Source organism: Gopherus flavomarginatus, chromosome 4 (assembly GCF_025201925.1).
Source record: "Gopherus flavomarginatus isolate rGopFla2 chromosome 4, rGopFla2.mat.asm, whole genome shotgun sequence".
In the NCBI taxonomy this organism is placed as follows: domain Eukaryota; kingdom Metazoa; phylum Chordata; order Testudines; family Testudinidae; genus Gopherus; species Gopherus flavomarginatus.
The window spans coordinates 155,115,196-155,131,902 of record NC_066620.1 but is presented as its reverse complement, the minus strand read 5'-3'; the positions used below and the strand labels follow the sequence as shown (position 1 = coordinate 155,131,902).

The 16,707-nt window shown below is 42.0% G+C and overlaps 2 protein-coding genes across 2 annotated transcripts in view; one reads left to right on the top strand and one right to left on the bottom strand.

Moving 5' to 3' along the window:
- Positions 1-16,707, bottom strand: part of ELOVL4 (ELOVL fatty acid elongase 4) — a 299,610-nt gene that overhangs the window by 82,348 nt on the left and 200,555 nt on the right. The gene's annotated exons all lie outside the window — the stretch shown is intronic.
- SH3BGRL2 (SH3 domain binding glutamate rich protein like 2) overlaps positions 13-16,707 on the top strand; it is a 54,453-nt gene continuing 37,758 nt past the window's right edge. Inside the window, exon 1 of the mRNA XM_050950201.1 lies at positions 13-283. Coding sequence (XP_050806158.1) covers positions 239-283 — 45 coding nt within the window. The 5' untranslated portion in view covers positions 13-238. The remainder of the gene's footprint in view (positions 284-16,707) is intronic.

Here is a 16,707-nt window from a genome sequence, read left to right as displayed (position 1 = left end):
TCGCTAAGCTCTGGGTGTCTGAGTTGCGCTGCCGCTGCCCAGGCGAAGCGGGAGTTCCCAGGCGGACGCAGTGCTGCAGCTGCTGGAGCGTCTGGGCTCCAGCGGGGTGAGCAAGGCGGGCTAGGTCCTGCAAGCAGCCCCCCAGCTCGCAGCAGCGGCTTTCAGCTGCAGGAGTGGAAGCGCCCTTAACCCTTGCACGCCTCCCCTTGGCTGGAGAGAAACGGCGAATGAAGTGAGGATGGTTATCCGGGTATTCATCGCATCCTCCTCTGGCTCGGTGGCGGTGAGTGATGGAAGGCGTGGGAGGCGCACCTGGAGATGCAGAGAGACAGGCGGTAGCTGCGGCCAGCTGGCTGCTTGGGGTCCCCAGCCACCCACGCTGCTATCGCTAAAGCTGGCTCGGGGATGGCTTTTCCCCGCTGCAAACATTCAGCGCAGGAGAGAAACACACAACTCTGCCGCTCATCAAGTGTTTGGAAATTCCAAGGAATCACTTGGATTTGGATGCTGCTGATTGCTTAGGGTTAGGGTACCTACATTTCAGATAGTAGTTCGTGGTGAACAGAGTGCCTTTGTTGATGAGATTTGGTGGGGTGGAGTAAGAAAAGAGGTCTCAAATTTGAACTATAAATTCCTTGTTTATTTGCGAAACTACAGTATCTGAGGAACTGCCTCATATAAGAATTATTGTTCTTTTTAACCTCTGCGGATAGGACAAGAAGCAATGGGCTTAAATTGCAGCAAAGGGTGATTTAGGTTGGTTATTAGGGAAAACCTTCCTGTCAGGGTGTTTAAGCACTGAAATAAATTGGAATAGAAGACTTCTCGAGGTCCCTTCCAGTCCTACTATTCTATGATTCCCGTAATTTAGTTTAAAAGCAAGCAGAGCAGGGTATCTGCTTGGTGGATTTTTTTTTTAAAATAAAGTGCATTTCCTAAATTTATTATAAGAGTATTGCTGTGATTGTTTCCTCTTTCCTAGCACAAGTTCTTATCATGATAGAGCCCTGCCTGTTGTTGTTCCACCATTTCCATGCCAAACTTGATTTAGACTAGAATGCGTTAGCATTAACTGTAGCATTGCTTCCAACATTATCATACTTGATTGTAGTTAGTCTTCATCTAGCACTGGCATACAAAAACTTTACTGTGAGAGAAAATTTATTTATGCTGTCCCACTTGTTTTTTGTTTTGTTTTTTAAAATCAGCCTGCCTGCTTTAAAATAAAAGGTATTTAAAATGTCCAGAGGGGTCTGGGGCCCTGTGTGTGTGCTTGGAAAAAATTAAAATAACTAAAGAAAGTATAACAAAATTGGTGAGCTGACACTTGGAAAAAAAATCTTAACTCTTCCTTAAGTTACTGATGAGATTTCTTGAGTAAAGTAGCCTAGTGATGTCCTATGGATAGAAAAGGGGAGTCTTGCAACAGCATTGCTTTAGTCTGAAATATGTATTTTTCCTCAGGGCACCGTAACAAACAAAATAAATTCTACTGATCATTACAAATTACTGGAGGCTTTTAAAAAAACCCCACAGACCAACCTCAGGACAAAGGCATATCTGCAAGGTAACAAGTATTTTGAAGTGGGCACAACTCTTTCCTTGATTTGAAGGGCATTAATTATTATGTCCTTTGATAGTGGCTGAAGTCCTTAGCTTTCTCTTGGTAAATTAATTATGCATATGACCTATAAATATCCATATTCCTATTTAAAGTGACAGCTTATATTTCCATGAAGACAATCTGAATGTAAATGCTCATCTGAATGTGTTCTTTAATGAGAAACATCAGAGGGCTTCAGATATAATTGGTATACTTTATGCTTGAGCTGTGCTATTACTGGCATTCTTATTTTTTTTGTTTGTAGAGAGACAGTGGACCTTGTTCCCGACTGAAGGTTTGTGTATTCTCTTCCTTTGGTCTTTTATTGTGCACTGTTTGTGTTCAGGTCAGTGGCATGGTGACAGGTTTGTCGTCTGATACAGTTTGGCATGAAGTGCTTGGAATGCTTAGTAGTTGCATACTTACAGCTAATAAAAACTAATTATCTATTTCAGTGGCGTATTTAGCAAATACAGAATCTCTTGAGAACATTAACAGTACATGTTCACTGAGCGTTCATAATAGAAACACTCCCTCCTATTAACTGGCAGTCAGTTCATATTGTAGTTTGTCTCATATTTATTTCAAACAATAATGACCTATTTGAGTTTTTTGGGGGGGTCTAGAGGAGGAGAAGCTTGATCCAGTAATCACCAGCAAGAATAGTTAAGAATAAGAACGGCTAAAGGTCCATCTAGTCCAGTATCCTGTCTTCTGGCATTGGCCACTGTTAGGTGCTTCAGAGGCAATGAACAGAACAGGTAATCATCAAGTGATCCATCCTCTGTCACCTATTCCCAGCTACCTGACTGACAAACAAGTCAACTTTTACACCAAGATCAGCACCAATTAGATATTCCCTACCATTACCCTGCTATCCCAGTTCTGGGGTTGAAGTGTAGTTTAATTTTCATGTCAATTCATCCACTGGCTTTTCTGCTTTGGCTGCCATCAGTAGGGCCAATTGTGATGGTGATGTAGATGACATGGACCATTAGTACTGGACTGAGACTGCCAATTCACTTCATATAGGCTATTGTACAGCCATCTGATAGGAAAGACTTTCATTTGTTACTATCCTTGGCCAGAATAGAACAGGTGACCTAGAGGGGAAAGGCAGTGCAACTCATTACCAATTCCCTGCATTAGTAATGCTCTAAAACGGTGAAGTTTTAAAACCTATTTCTTGATGTTTGAGAAGACCATTGTAGAATCAGGTATCAGAGAAGGGAAAGACCAACTAGGTCATGTCCATCATCTTCCTAGTGCATGAAGGCTGAGCCTGCATCTTCTCCCGTGCAATTCAGGACACGGCATTATCTCCCTGTTTGCCAGGGGCATTAGAAAATAATGAAACAGCACATCTCCAGAACCGCACACCAACAGATCTGGAAGGAACTGACAGTTTGGTTTCCACTCCTTATGTCAGCTTGGGTGAAGTTGTGGGACATCCATACGTGTAGGACTGTTCTCTCAAGTGCATTTGCTAGTGCTTTGTTCAATCAAGTTTTAAATGTCTTAGGCAATGCTTCTTCCACCATTTTCCCTAGGAAATTATTACTGCCCTTCTGTTCTGCTGTGGGTGTACTACCTTCTCTTTCTGATCCATTGTTTGTAGATAAACTATTTCTATTTAGTATTAAATCACGCTAATGTGTCATACATTGGAATGTTGATATGTCCAAGCCATCTGAGTCTTTTCTTGCTAATCAAGTGAATGCTGGATTACAGCATCCCAAAGCGTGTGCTATACTCTGAAGCTCGAGAAGTATTTAAAATAGATGCAGGCCACTGTGCAGATTTCAGGATGCTTGCAAAGATGATTTAGTATCCTTTGGAATCCTTTGGATGATTGGGAAAGTAGTGAAGAATGTCACTCTGGCGAGCAGCGTCAGCTTATATGTAAATAGATGGAGCAAGGCATTGTGAAGCAAACTGGATTGGAGTTTGTGATGACCGGCATCAGAGGAGGAAAGAATCTGCTGCTCGGATTGAGAGCATTGTTAGTGTGTGGGTGTGCCCTATCTGTGGATGGGACTGTCACTCATGCAGCGGACTCAGCAGCCATCAAAGAACTCATTGGTGCATACACCATGCTCTGTAAAGAGCTATGGTGGCATTCATAGAATCATAGAATATCAGGGTTGGAAGGAACCTCAGGAGGTCATCTAGTCCAACCCCTTGCTCAAAGCAGGACCAATTCCCAACTAAATCATCCCAGTCAGGGCTTTGTCAAGCCTGACCTTAAAAACCTCTAAGGAAGGAGATTCCACTACCTCCCTAGGTAACCCATTCCAGTGCTTCACCACCCTCCTAGTGAAAAAATTTTTCTTAATATCCAACCTAAATCTCCCCCACTGCAACTTGAGACCATTACTTCTTGTTTTGTCATCAGGTACCACTGAGAACAGTCTAGATCAGAGGTCGGCAGCCTTTCAGAAGTGATGTGCCAAGTCTTCATTTATTCACTCTAATTTAAGGTTTCGCGTGCCAGTAATACATTTTAATATTTTAGAAGGTCTGTTTCTATAAGTCTATAATATATAACTAAACTATTGTTGTATGTAAAGTAAATAAGGTTTTTAAAATGTTTAAGAAGCTTCGTTTACAATTAAATTAAAATGCAGAGCCCCCCCGGAGCGGTGGCCAGGACTCAGGCAGTGTGAGTGCCACTGAAAATCAGCTCGGGTGCCGCTTTAGGCACACATGCAATAGGTTGCCTATCCCTGGTCTAGATCCATCCTCTTTGGAACCCCCTTTCAGGTAGTTGAAAGCAGCTATCAAATCTCTCTTCATTCTTCTCTTCTGCAGACTAAACAATCCCAGTTCCCTCAGCCTCTCCCCATAGGTCATGTGCTCCAGCCCCCTAATCATTTTTGCTGCCCTCCGCTGGACTCTTTCCAATTTTTCCACATCCTTCTTGTAGTACTCCAGATGAGGCCTCACCCATGAACAGAGGGGAATGATCACCTCTCTCGATCTGCTGGCAATGCTCCTATTTATACAGCCCAAAATGCCGTTAGCCTTCTTGGCAACAAGGGCACACTGTTGATTCATATCCAGCTTCTTGTCCACTGTAACCCCTAGGTCCTTTTCTGCAGAACTGCTTCCTAGCCATTCGAGCACTAGTTTGTGAATGGGATTCTTCCGTCCTAAGTGCAGGACTGTGCACTTGTCCTTGTTGAACCTCCAAAATTCCTCTAATTTGTATAGGTCCCTCTGTATCCTAACCCTACCCTCCAGCGTATCTACCACTCCTCCCAGTTTGGCGTCATCTGCAAACTTGCTGAGAGTGCAATCCATGCCATCCTCCAGATCATTAATGAAGATATTGAACATAACCGGCCCCAGGACCGACGCTTGGGGCACTCCGCTTGAAACCGGCTGCCAGCTGGACATGGAGCCATTGATCACTACCCGTTGAGCCCGACGATCTAGCCAGCTTTCTATCCACCTTTATAGTCCAATCATCCAGCCCATACTTCTTTAACTTGCTGGCAAGAATACTGTGGGAGACCCTATCAAAAGCTTTGCTCAAATCGAGGAATAAACACATCCACTGCTTTCCCCTCATCCAAAGACCAGTTATCTCCTCATAGAAGGCAATTAGGTTAGTCAGGCATGACTTGCCCTTGGTTAACCCATTCTGACTGTTCCTGATCACTTTCCTCTCCTCTAAGTGCTTCAGAATTGATTCCTTGAGGACCTGCTCCATGATTTTTCCGGGGACTGAGGTGAGGCTGACTGACCTGTAGTTCCTCGGATCCTCCTTCCCTTTTTTAAAGATGGGCATTACATTAGCCTTTTTCCAGTCATCCGGGACCTCCCCCGATCACCGTGAGTTTTCAAAGATAATGGCCAATGGCTCTGCAATCATTAATTGAGTTCTATTTACAATGTGAGCAAATTAAGATTAGTTTTGTTATATCTGAAATTTTCATAATGCATATCTGAAACAGGAGTGTCAACGAAAGGAAATATGCAAGCATAAGAAGTTACAAAGAAATATTGTTAGACATTGAGACTTAAATCAGTGACTGATTTCATTCTAAGGTACTTCTGAGAATGTACTCTTTCTTTCTTGACTGGCACTTAATTTGGAGCAAAGATGCTACATACAAATAAAATGTAATGTGGATGTCTCTGTGCTGACTGGGGGATGGGTAGTTTTTGAAAATGCAAAACATTATGACTAGCTGGTATTTGCAGATATACAAATAAAATAGTTTTTTCACAGTTATGCAAAATCCAAGGGCTAAGTGTCTGAATTCTGATATACTATCATTTTTAAATGTGTGTGATTTGTTTAAGAAATGTATACCTTTACTACCTGTTCCTTAACAGTGCACTGCTTCGTACTAGAGGCAAAATTCTGAGCTCTGTAAATTGGGAATAACTCCACTGATGTCAAATAGATTTACGGGCTATCAGAATCTGGCCCATTGTAGCTATATTTGTAACATTTAGGTCAACGTTCTGTAACAAGGTGTGTGGTATGACTCTTTTTGTTTTTTATTTCTTAACCTCACTACTGGTATTTTGGTAAAATTACTAGTTTGTTTAAAAAAAAAAAGATTTCAGTGAGCCTCCAATACTGGGCTTGGTTTTTTATCTACCCAGCAATGTGTTGCCAATACTCTAAAAGGGAGGTTTAACAAACCTTCTTCCTCTTTAGCATGTGATTAGTCTGGTGTGAATGTGCTTGCATGGAAGGCAGGGTGAAGGACAGGAGAATCAATCAATTTTTTTTCATTTAAACGAACCCCCTGTATGCTAACCATGAGTGGTGACATTGCTAGGCAAATATAATGGTCTAAGTTTACTCTGGTATAATTCCTTTGAAATCTCCAGAATAATTCAACCTTGGTATAAAGTGCAATGAGCTGGAAATGTCCCTGAAAAATATACTAACCATTGCTAACACAGTGTTCCCTTTGTTTAGGTGTATCTTCACTGTTTTTTTTTCTTGTTTTTAAATCCCTGACATTTAATGCAATCTGACCTATGCCAAAGAAAAGAAAGATGGTCTGTCTATAAATATATGTAGGAGTTGGGTAGGGATGGTAAAATGTTATCCAGCAAGAAGTTGAGCAACAGAGAATCCAAAGACTTCTCGAGCACATCAGTTTCTAGCCCTGCGTATGGTTGATGAACTGTAATAGCTCTGATGGCTTTATTTTATTATAAAACCTGTAGATGCAAATGCTTCATGAATTTAAAAATATCCAGTAAAAAATCTTTACTTGGAATGTAAATATTCCTTTCAATGTTTGCACCACACAGTCCAGTATCAGTGCTTGTGGGCATTATAGGAAACCCTAAGGCCTTGTCCAGACTAAAATAAAAGTTTTAAAAAATACCCTACTGTAGACAGGGCAAGTTGTAGTTTAACACGTTTTAGCTGGTGCAGTTGAAACCCAGTGGGAAACGTCATAAAGACAGCCTAGCAGGTTTTTGCTGGCCCTGCCACCTCTTGCTGCTTCACCCTATACTTCTGTCCCTTCAGGGGAAGATGTCCTGAACTTGGTGTGCTAATTTACAGGCCTGAGGCAGCGAGTTTTACCTTTGTGTGTATTTTTATCAATAGAATAAAAGGTGATGGTTGCTATTGTAAAAAAGTTTTTTATTTTTCCCTAGCAGTGGTTTAGTGTCTGTGTGCCAGAAAACACCTGTTCTGACTTTTCACCAAATAATTCCAGGGGACTAGAATTTGATCTTTCTTTTGCTTTACTTTTATGGAAAGCCTATATTTTTGTTCGTGTGTTGCTTGTAGTACAATGGAAATTAGTTGAAGATTTGAAGATGTAAACAGTCTAACATTCTTCACAGCTTTAGTTACCTTGGACTAATCAGGAGCCTGGTTCCATGTAACCTCTGTGTCTGGGATGCCCACTGACAACATGCACAGAGGAATTGCAAGATTGGGCCAAGTTGGTAGGGTTTCATTAAACAGATTCCAAAATATTGGAGAAAGTTTTAACAATTATTTAAACCAATGTAATTCTCCTCTGTGGTAACAATTTATTGCTATGGAGCCATTTTATCTCTCTCTACTTCTTTTTAAATTAAGCAGAATGATTAAAGTGAAATTATTAAAATAATAGAATTCAGAGATTTATTCCACGTAGTGTGTAATCCAACATTTAAAAATAACTTCTCACTTTGGAATTTTGTATGCTTTCATGTGTTGTGAAAACCACTGTGTTGAAAATGAATTGTATCTGCTAAATTACAAGCTCCATTCAGCCACATGGTCTATCAACGCTGCAGGGGAAATGGAATGACACCAACATGAGAAAAGAATAGGCTTTGATAACAGTGATTAGAAGCTGGGCTTTGATTTTTTTTTTTTTTACCAATGTGTAATTAAGATAATTTTTTTTTACCTAGGAAACCTGATAGCACTGTAGTAATTACAGTATTATCATTGTGTTTTTTTTCTTATGCAAAGGCTGGTCTGGAGAGAGTGCTATTTTAGCTGTTAAGTTTCAGCTTGTTGCAGTTTTACATACAAGTTTTAAGTGCAGATTAACTGGAATTTTTTTCCGTTTCCTGAGTTGGATTTTTAACAAAGTGGATATTCTAGTATTTTACAATGAAATTTGACACAACGTGCTCCAAATGATTTAGACAATATTGTGTATTATGAAGAATCACATCATCTCTCCATATTAAGGCTGAAGTTAGTTTCTCATGATAAACCTGTAAAAGCAGCAAAGAGTCCAGTGGCACCTTATAGACTAACAGACATATAGGAGCATTAGCTTTCGTGGGTGAATACCCACTTCGTTGGCCACTATACGTCTACTAGTCTATAAGGTGCCACAGGACTCTTTGCTGCTTTTACAGATCCAGACTAACATGGCTACCCCTCTGATACATGATAAACCTGGATTTTCACCTCCTCCCTAATTTCTCCAAAACATTGTACCCACATTTTTTTTAACACAGAATAGTTTTTCTTGAAAAATCATGCAAATAGTCTGAGAGGTTTTACTATTTACTTTCCAGAGATATTAATGCTTTTGTGCATCTTTATATATGCTGGAAACAGAATAGTCAAAATAACACATGATTTATTCTTTAGTGCTTGATAAGATTTCATTGGTTACCCTAATAATTTGGAGACATCTGGAACTTATTACACAAATACAATTGATCCTAAAAAACAATTGTGATATATGTTAAGTGTATAGAGAGACAAGGTGGGTGAGGTAATACCTTTTATTGGACTAATTTCTGTTGATGGGGGAGACAAGCTTCTCACCAACAGAAGCTGGTCCAATAAAAGATATTATCTCACCCATCTAGCAAATAAAAGTTCTGCAATATTAAAATCAGGAAGAAACCATTTACACAAATCACTCCGCTGACTTACGATTAAGCTTCCAGAATATTGGGAGCATTCTGAGCTTATAGTTGAACCAGTAAAGTTCATATACGTTAAACATTTTAATTTAAGGGCATCTTTTTATTAATGTTAGCAGGCTTTGGGTCAGCCAGTAAAGGTATGTCAGCACTGCAGCTGGCCAATGCCTTTGGACTCGGGCTATGGGGCTGTTCTATTGCTGTGCAGCTTCCGGGCTGTAGAACCCAGGCTTCAGCCCGAGCCCGGAAGTCTATATAGCAATGAAACAGCCCCACAATCTGAATTTACGAGCCTAAGTCAGTGGGCACAGGCTAGCTCTGACTTTTTCTTTGCCGTGTAGACGTACCCTAAGTTACGTACCCTAAGCTTAACTATTGCCACATTTTGATAATTTAATATTAAATTGTACCTCTCCGATGTTTGTTCAGTTTCAGTATTACTTCCTGTCAGAATCTTTTATTTAAAAAAACAAAAAAGTGGATAGACTCCTGTGGGTAACTAAAGAACACAGCCAAATCTACATGAGAATATATAAGCTATGATCTTTGCTTATCCTTGTAAGCAAAGGTCAGTAAAAGTAACAGTAGTAGCTGTAATCATGCTTCCAGGAGTCACTGTTCTGTTCTAATCATGTTCCCAAAAGTCCTTTTGAACATCTGTTTTGCTGTGACTTCTAGTGTGCTAAACTGCTTTATATTCAGATATGACTCCAATCTCTAGCAATTGTACAACAATATGTGCTTTCAAGGTTAGCCCTTTTCTCTGAATTCACTCACTCTGGCATGATTGTGAAATGATAAAGAATAATTTATACATTTTTAAACATTCTGTTTCTTTAGCCGGTAGAACTAACAGTTCCCTGAGACAATAGCCTAGCCCATGAATAGACCTTTTTTCACTAGTGGTCACCGTGGCCCCTTTATCGGCCAGCAGTGTCATACAAGTCTAGACACTTGCTTCATGCTTTATTGTCACTGCTGGCACTGTTTGTAGAATATCCTTAATCTCTTAAATCACCATGTCTGCTAACTGAATTTGATTTCAATCAGTAACACAAAATAGGATTAAAACAGTTAAGGTTACTGACATATAGCATCCACAATGCAAATGTGAAAAATTTAAGGAAAAGCAAAATTAAGATATTCAAATCACATTTGTTTTGGAAATTGAAATATAATCCATAACACATTTCATTTGTTAGAAAGCAGCTGCGTAATCCAACTAAAACCCAAAGAGGTAAGAGAACCTGGAGCTATGTTTGTATTCAGCATCAAGTTTACTTACTTTAGTGACAGAAACTTAGGCCTTGATCCTGAAAGACTTTAGTGCTGCTTTGTGTGAGTACAAGAGTCTATCCACATGCAGCTTACTGCAGACTTTGGGTACGTCTACACTACGGGATAATTCCGATTTTACATAAACCGGTTTTATAAAACAGATTGTATAAAGTCGAGTGCACGCGGTCACACTAAGCACATTAATTCGGCAGTGTGCATCCATGGTCCGAGGCTATCGTCGATTTCCGGAGCGTTGCACTGTGGGTAGCTATTCCGTAGCTATCCCATAGTTCCCGCAGTCTCCCCCGCCCCTTAGAATTCTGGGTTGGGAGCCCAGTGGCTGATGGGGCAAAAATCATTGTCGCGGGAGGTTCTGGGTAAATGTCGTCAGTCATTCCTTCCTCCAGGAAAGCAACGGCAGACAATCATTTTGCGCTGTTTTTCCCTGGATTGCCCTGGCAGACGCCATAGCACGGCAACCATGGAGCCCGTTCAGCTTTTATTTTTACAGTCACCATATGTGTACTGGATGCTGCGGACAGAGGTGATACTCCAGCGCTACACAGCAGCATTCATTTGCTTTTGCATGATAGCAGAGACGGTTACCAGTCGTTCTGTACCGTCTGCTGCCAGTGTAATTTGGCAATGAGATGAAGGTTATCTGTCCTTGTGTGCTGTCTGCTGCTATCATGGGTGCCCCTGGTTGAGATCGGCCGAGGGCGCAAAAGCAAAACTGGGAATGACTCCCCAAGTCAATCCCTCCTTTATGGTTTCTAAAAATAGAGTCAGTCCTAACTAGAATATGGGGCAAATGTACTAGAGAAGCAGTGTATCAGAGAGCACAGCTGCTCCATGTCAGATCCCGCAGAAATGATCAGCTACATGCCGTTTACGGGGGGTGCCCCTGCAACAACCCCACCTGTTGCTTCCCTCCTCCTCCAACCTTCCTGGGCTACCGTGGCAGTGTCCCCCCCCCATTTGTGTCATGAAGTTATAAAGAATGCAGGAATAAGAAACAGTGACTTGTTAGTGAGATAAAATGAGGGGAAGGCAGCCTCCCCATACTATGACAGTCCAGGCAGGACATTAAGCGGTGCAGGGGAGAGGAGCCCAGCATTCCACTGCTATGATAGTCCAGGTAGGACAGAATCTTTTCTTTACACAGGAAAGGGAGGGGGCGGATGGAGCTCAGCCCCCAGTGGCTATGATGAAGACGGTTACCAGCCGTTCTGTCCCATCTACTGGGAATGACAAGGAATCATTCCTATTTTTACCCAGGCGCCCCTGAGGCCAACCAGGGGTATTCAGCAGTTATCAAGCATGTTGTACCGTCTGCCACCGGGGAGGGAAGAGGAGCGGATACTGCTCTTTACTGCCGCAGCATCGCGTCTACCAGCAGCATTAAGTAGACATAGGGTGACATTAAAAAAAGTCAAGAAACAATTTTTTTCCCTTTTCTTTCACGTCTTGGTGGGGGGGGGGGGGGGGGATACGTTGACGAGCTATTCCCTGAACCACGCCGGACAATGTGTTTGAACCTACAGGCATTGGGAGCTCAGCCAAGAATGCAAATACTTTTCGGAGACTGCTGAGGACTGTGGGATAGCTGGAGTCCTCAGTACCCCCTCCCTCCCTCCCTCCCTCCATGAGCGTCCATTTGAGTCTCTGGCTTCCCATTATGCTTGTCACGCAGCACTGTGTAGTCTGTAGATTTTTTTTTCAAACGCTTTGGCATTTCGTCTTCTGTAACGGAGCTCTGATAGAACAGATTTGTCTCCCCATACAAGTATCAGAGGGTAGCCGTGTTAGTCTGGATCAGTTTCTCCTCTTTTGGTTTTCACACCTCAACTGCTAGAACAGGGCCTCATCCTCCCTGATTGAACTGACCTCGTTATCTCTAGCTTGCTTGCTAGCACACATATATATACCTGCCCCTGGATATTTCCATTACATGCATCTGAGGAAGTGGGTATTCACCCACGAAAGCTCATGCTCCAAAACGTCTGTTAGTCTATAAGGTGCCACAGGATTCTTTGCTGCTTCTCCCCATACAGCGATCAGATCCAGTATCTCCCATACGGTCCATGCTGGAGCTCTTTTTGGAATTGGACTGCATTGCCACCCGTGCTGATCAGAACTTCACACTGGGTAAACAGGAAATGAAAATCAAAATTTCGCGGGGCTTTTCCTGATTACCTGACCACTGCATCCGAGTTGAGATTGCTGTCCAGAGCGGTCACAGTGGTGCACTGTGGGATACTTCCCGGAGGCCAATACCGTCGATTTACGGCCACACTAACCCTAATCCGATATGGTAATACTGATTTTAACGCTACTACTCTCGTTAGGGAGGAGTACAGAAACCGATTTAAAGAGCCCTTTATATCGATATAAAGGTCCTCATAGTGTGGACAGGTACAGCGTTAAATCGGTTTAACGCTGCTAAAATCGGTTTAAACGCGTAGTGTAGGCCAGGCCTTTGTTTTTATTCCTATTACCCCTGCAAAGCCAACACAACCAAGAAAGTGAGTTGAATTCCATTCTATTTCATGGATCGATAAGATTGTGTGAAAGTTCTTATCAGCTACACCTAGGCAATCCTGTTTAAAGGCATTTAGTGGCTCAGAGGATCCATTAGCCAAAGTGCCTGTTTGGGTAAAGCATTCTAAACTGCACAAAACGTCAGCATTTTTCCTTTACCTAGTTTCAGTATTTTAATCATTGAAACAAATTATTCTAAAACAAATTGTAGGCATGAATTACATTGAATGCAGAATGCAGATATTTTGTTAAAGGAAAATATCAGGTTAATGTCAGACCTTTTGGGCTGCAATGTTTTACTTTGTTAAGTATCCACATCAGATTTTATCTTGATTTCCTCCTTACTGCAGCAAGGTCTTGACTGTCGTGTTAGCAAAAGATAGTGTAATAGCTGCTGAACCAGATACAGTAAAGCTCCAATCCAAAGATCCTTGATGAATTCAGTGGGCTTTGGAATCAGGCCCCAATTGACTGAATAGAATGTTCACAGTATTGCATTGCAGCTTTCTGTGCCTAGTAATTAAACCTTAAGGGTATCTTATTTGCGTGTGTGTGTGTTTGGCAGTGAGGGTGGTGGTGGGGAGTTGAAAACTTGAGTGTTCTTCAAAAAACAAAATATCTTCAGTTTGTATTTTTGGCTAATGTTTTATATTGCTATTCCTAAATGTAAAACTTGTGCCATGTTCTAGGCTCCAGCCTGAAAGCACCTTGTTGATGTAATGTAATGCCTCTGGGGTCAGTAGTGGGGATTGAACTCGATAGAAAAGTTGAACCCTGTCCTGTCTGAGCTAAAACACTCCGCTCTGTTAGGTAAAAAGGATGTAGGAGACTCATAAGCCTTGGTGGTCCAGCAAACCACACCGGGTAAATGTGGGTTACAAAATCGGAGGATCAGGTCCAGCGGAGAGAATCAAATTTACTGCAAGACAATTATTAAGAGGGCAAGTGAAGTCTTAGAATGGAATTAGGAACCAACAACTCAATTTCCAGTTCTGGATTTTTCACTAATTTTTCACATGGCTTTGGGCAAATCAGGTAGCTTTTCTACATTTGTGTTCCCCTTGTAAAATCCTGATAAGTAATGTTACAGGCTATGAACTAGCTTTTTGGTCATTTGAAATTTAAAAGGTGTGTGTGTGTGTGTGTGTGTGTGTGTGTGTGTGTGTGTGAAAGAGAGAGAGAGAGAGAGAGAATGGCTCATGAAAAGCTGAAAGATGAATGGCTCTGGCTATTTGGAATCTGAGTCATCTAGACAGCATCTCTTTGAAATGCTTCCCCGTCCATGCACATCAAAAATACCAGAAACATCATTAGTCTTGCAAAATAATGCAAAGGGAATCTGTTGTACTACAGGAGCCATAATAACTAGTTACTACATTGGATTATTATCTCTGTTTCTCATACTGATGATGATTAAACCACATTCCCAGTTGCATCTTGCTGTGAAAATATTAAGCCATAACAGGAGATGTGATGAAGCCCAAGCAGAATCAGATGAACATATCTCTAGTTTAATACAGATTAACTGCAGACCCACTTCACTCTTCTTTATTCAGATTTATAAAATGACAGGAGGTTACAGTTCCGGCATTCCAGGTGACATTTGCATTCATTCGTCTGCTATTTTATTGCATTGCTATTTTGATATAAGCACAGAAAAGAAACGATTGCAGAGTCCATCGTAAAGCCATGCAAATTCCTGATGCTCTTACTACGTTTGAGCCTGCAGTGACAGAGGCACTCTACCTATTTTTGCTTCTACTGCATTTCTTAGATAAGGAAAGCATGTCTGATTCAAGGCAATGTCTATACCCACACTGGGGCTTTTATGTGACAGAAGTGTAATTTTACCAAAGCCAGTTGCATTGACTCCCAGTCCCCTGTTGTAAGTGCAAGACAACACCACTCACTTATGTGCATTTTAGGAAAAAAGAGATATGAGAAGCTAGAAAACACCCCCCATCCCAGTAGTATTACATAACCATTCACTACCTAGCTAAACCAATAGTTACTTGCCATAGCAACTGCTGCACTATGTATGCCACAGGAGAGATGCACTCTTCTCAAAACAGACATCCAAATGGCTTGAAACACCTTGGACGTTTCAGAGTTTAAGGAAAAATATGGTGGTCCACTTTCCACTATCTAATCTTTAATACAGAGGTGCGACCCAAGGAGACTCCCATATGGTGTGGGGCAGCAGTCTTTCCAGTTTTATATTAAATAGGCGTTTGACTCCCAGAAAGCTGCTGCGGTGTCACTTAGCCAGGCAGTTTGCTGTAGCATAGTGCGTACAGTTAGCTCTCTTCCTTAGCGATTTGTAGTGGGCTTAGTACTCCAGGATTTAAGATTTTTTTTTCTTTTTTTAACAGCTCAGGTTATTGGGGGAGGGACAGCTCAGTGGTTTGAGCATTAGCCTGCGAAACCCAAAGTTATGAGTTCAATCCCTGAGGGGGCCATTTAGAGATCTGGGACAAAAATCTATCTGGGGATTGGTCCTGCTTTGAGCAGGGAGTTGGACTAGATGACCTCCTGAGGTCCCTTCCAGCCCTGATATTCTCTGTGTTTGAATTGCTTTCAATAGAAAGTACAGTAACTCCTCACTTAACATTGTAGTTATGTTTCTGAAAAATGCAACTTTAAGCAAATCCAAGTTCCCCATAAGATTTAATGTAAATGAGGGGGTTAGGTTCCAGGGAAATTGTTTTCACCAGGCAAAAGACATATATACTGTGATTATATATATGTATATATACACATGCAGCAAAAGTTTTAAACAAACAATTTAATACTGGTACGCAGCGATGATGATTGTGAAGCTGGGTTGAGGTGAAGGAGTCAGAGGGTGAGATATTTCCCAGGAACTGCCTTACTGCTAAATGATGAACTAACATTTGGCTGAGCCCTCAAGGGTTAACACATTGTTAATGTAGCCTCACTGTACAAGACAGCAGGCATGGAGGGAGGGGAGAGAGCATCGCAGACAGAGACACACACCGTGTGTGTGAGAGCGAGAGATGCACATTTCTCTATTAAATAGCTGACCCCAGTTTTAAGTACACTGTCTTATGAATCAGATCAGCTTGCTGAGACCACAGCTACTGCCTGGAAGCTCCCTCCATCCTGAACCCTGTCTTGTGTACCCCCTGCTCTATGGAAATGGGGTAAGTGGAGTGCAGGAGCGGGAGAAGGGGGACACCCTGACATTAGCCCCCCATTTCCCTCCTCCTCCTGTACAGCAAGCAGGAGGCTCTCAGGAGCACTTCCAACAGAGGGCAGGAGCAGCACATGACAGTGGGGGGAGGGACAGCTGAATGCTGGCAATTGCTAGCCTGCTTGGCAGCTGCAGCACAAGGAACTTAAAAGAGTGGGGAGCTGATAGAGGGGCTGCCAGTCCACCCTGTTTCCAAGCCCTCACCAGCCAGCTCCAATGGGCTGCTCTTCCTGCAAGCAGTGGACAAAGCAGGCGGCTGCCAAACGATGTTAGAAGGGAGCATTGTACAGCTTTAAACGAGCATGTTCCCTAATTGGTCAGCAATGAAACAACATTAACCGGGACAACTTTAAGTGAGGAGTACTCTAAGGAAGAGGCATGTGTGATGGTTTGGAGAACTTGTCTATGTACAACTTATGAATTCTGGTTGATTTTATGAAATTGCTGTATCAGTGAGTGCCTCAATGTATGTGGGAATCCGCTGTCTGCTCTCAGAGCTGGTATCATGCCTCTCTCAGACAATGGACATTCATTAACCTGCATGCTCCCATTCAGATGAAAGCACTTTAGGACACTGGGATGGCTGAAGGCTAGGAGAACCAGTTCCCGCTGCAGATAAGGGCAGAGAGGGAGAGGAAGAGGAGCAGTGTAATTTCCCCAGAAAGGGAACAAAGAGAATGAAGTGTTGGTTAAAAACAGAGAG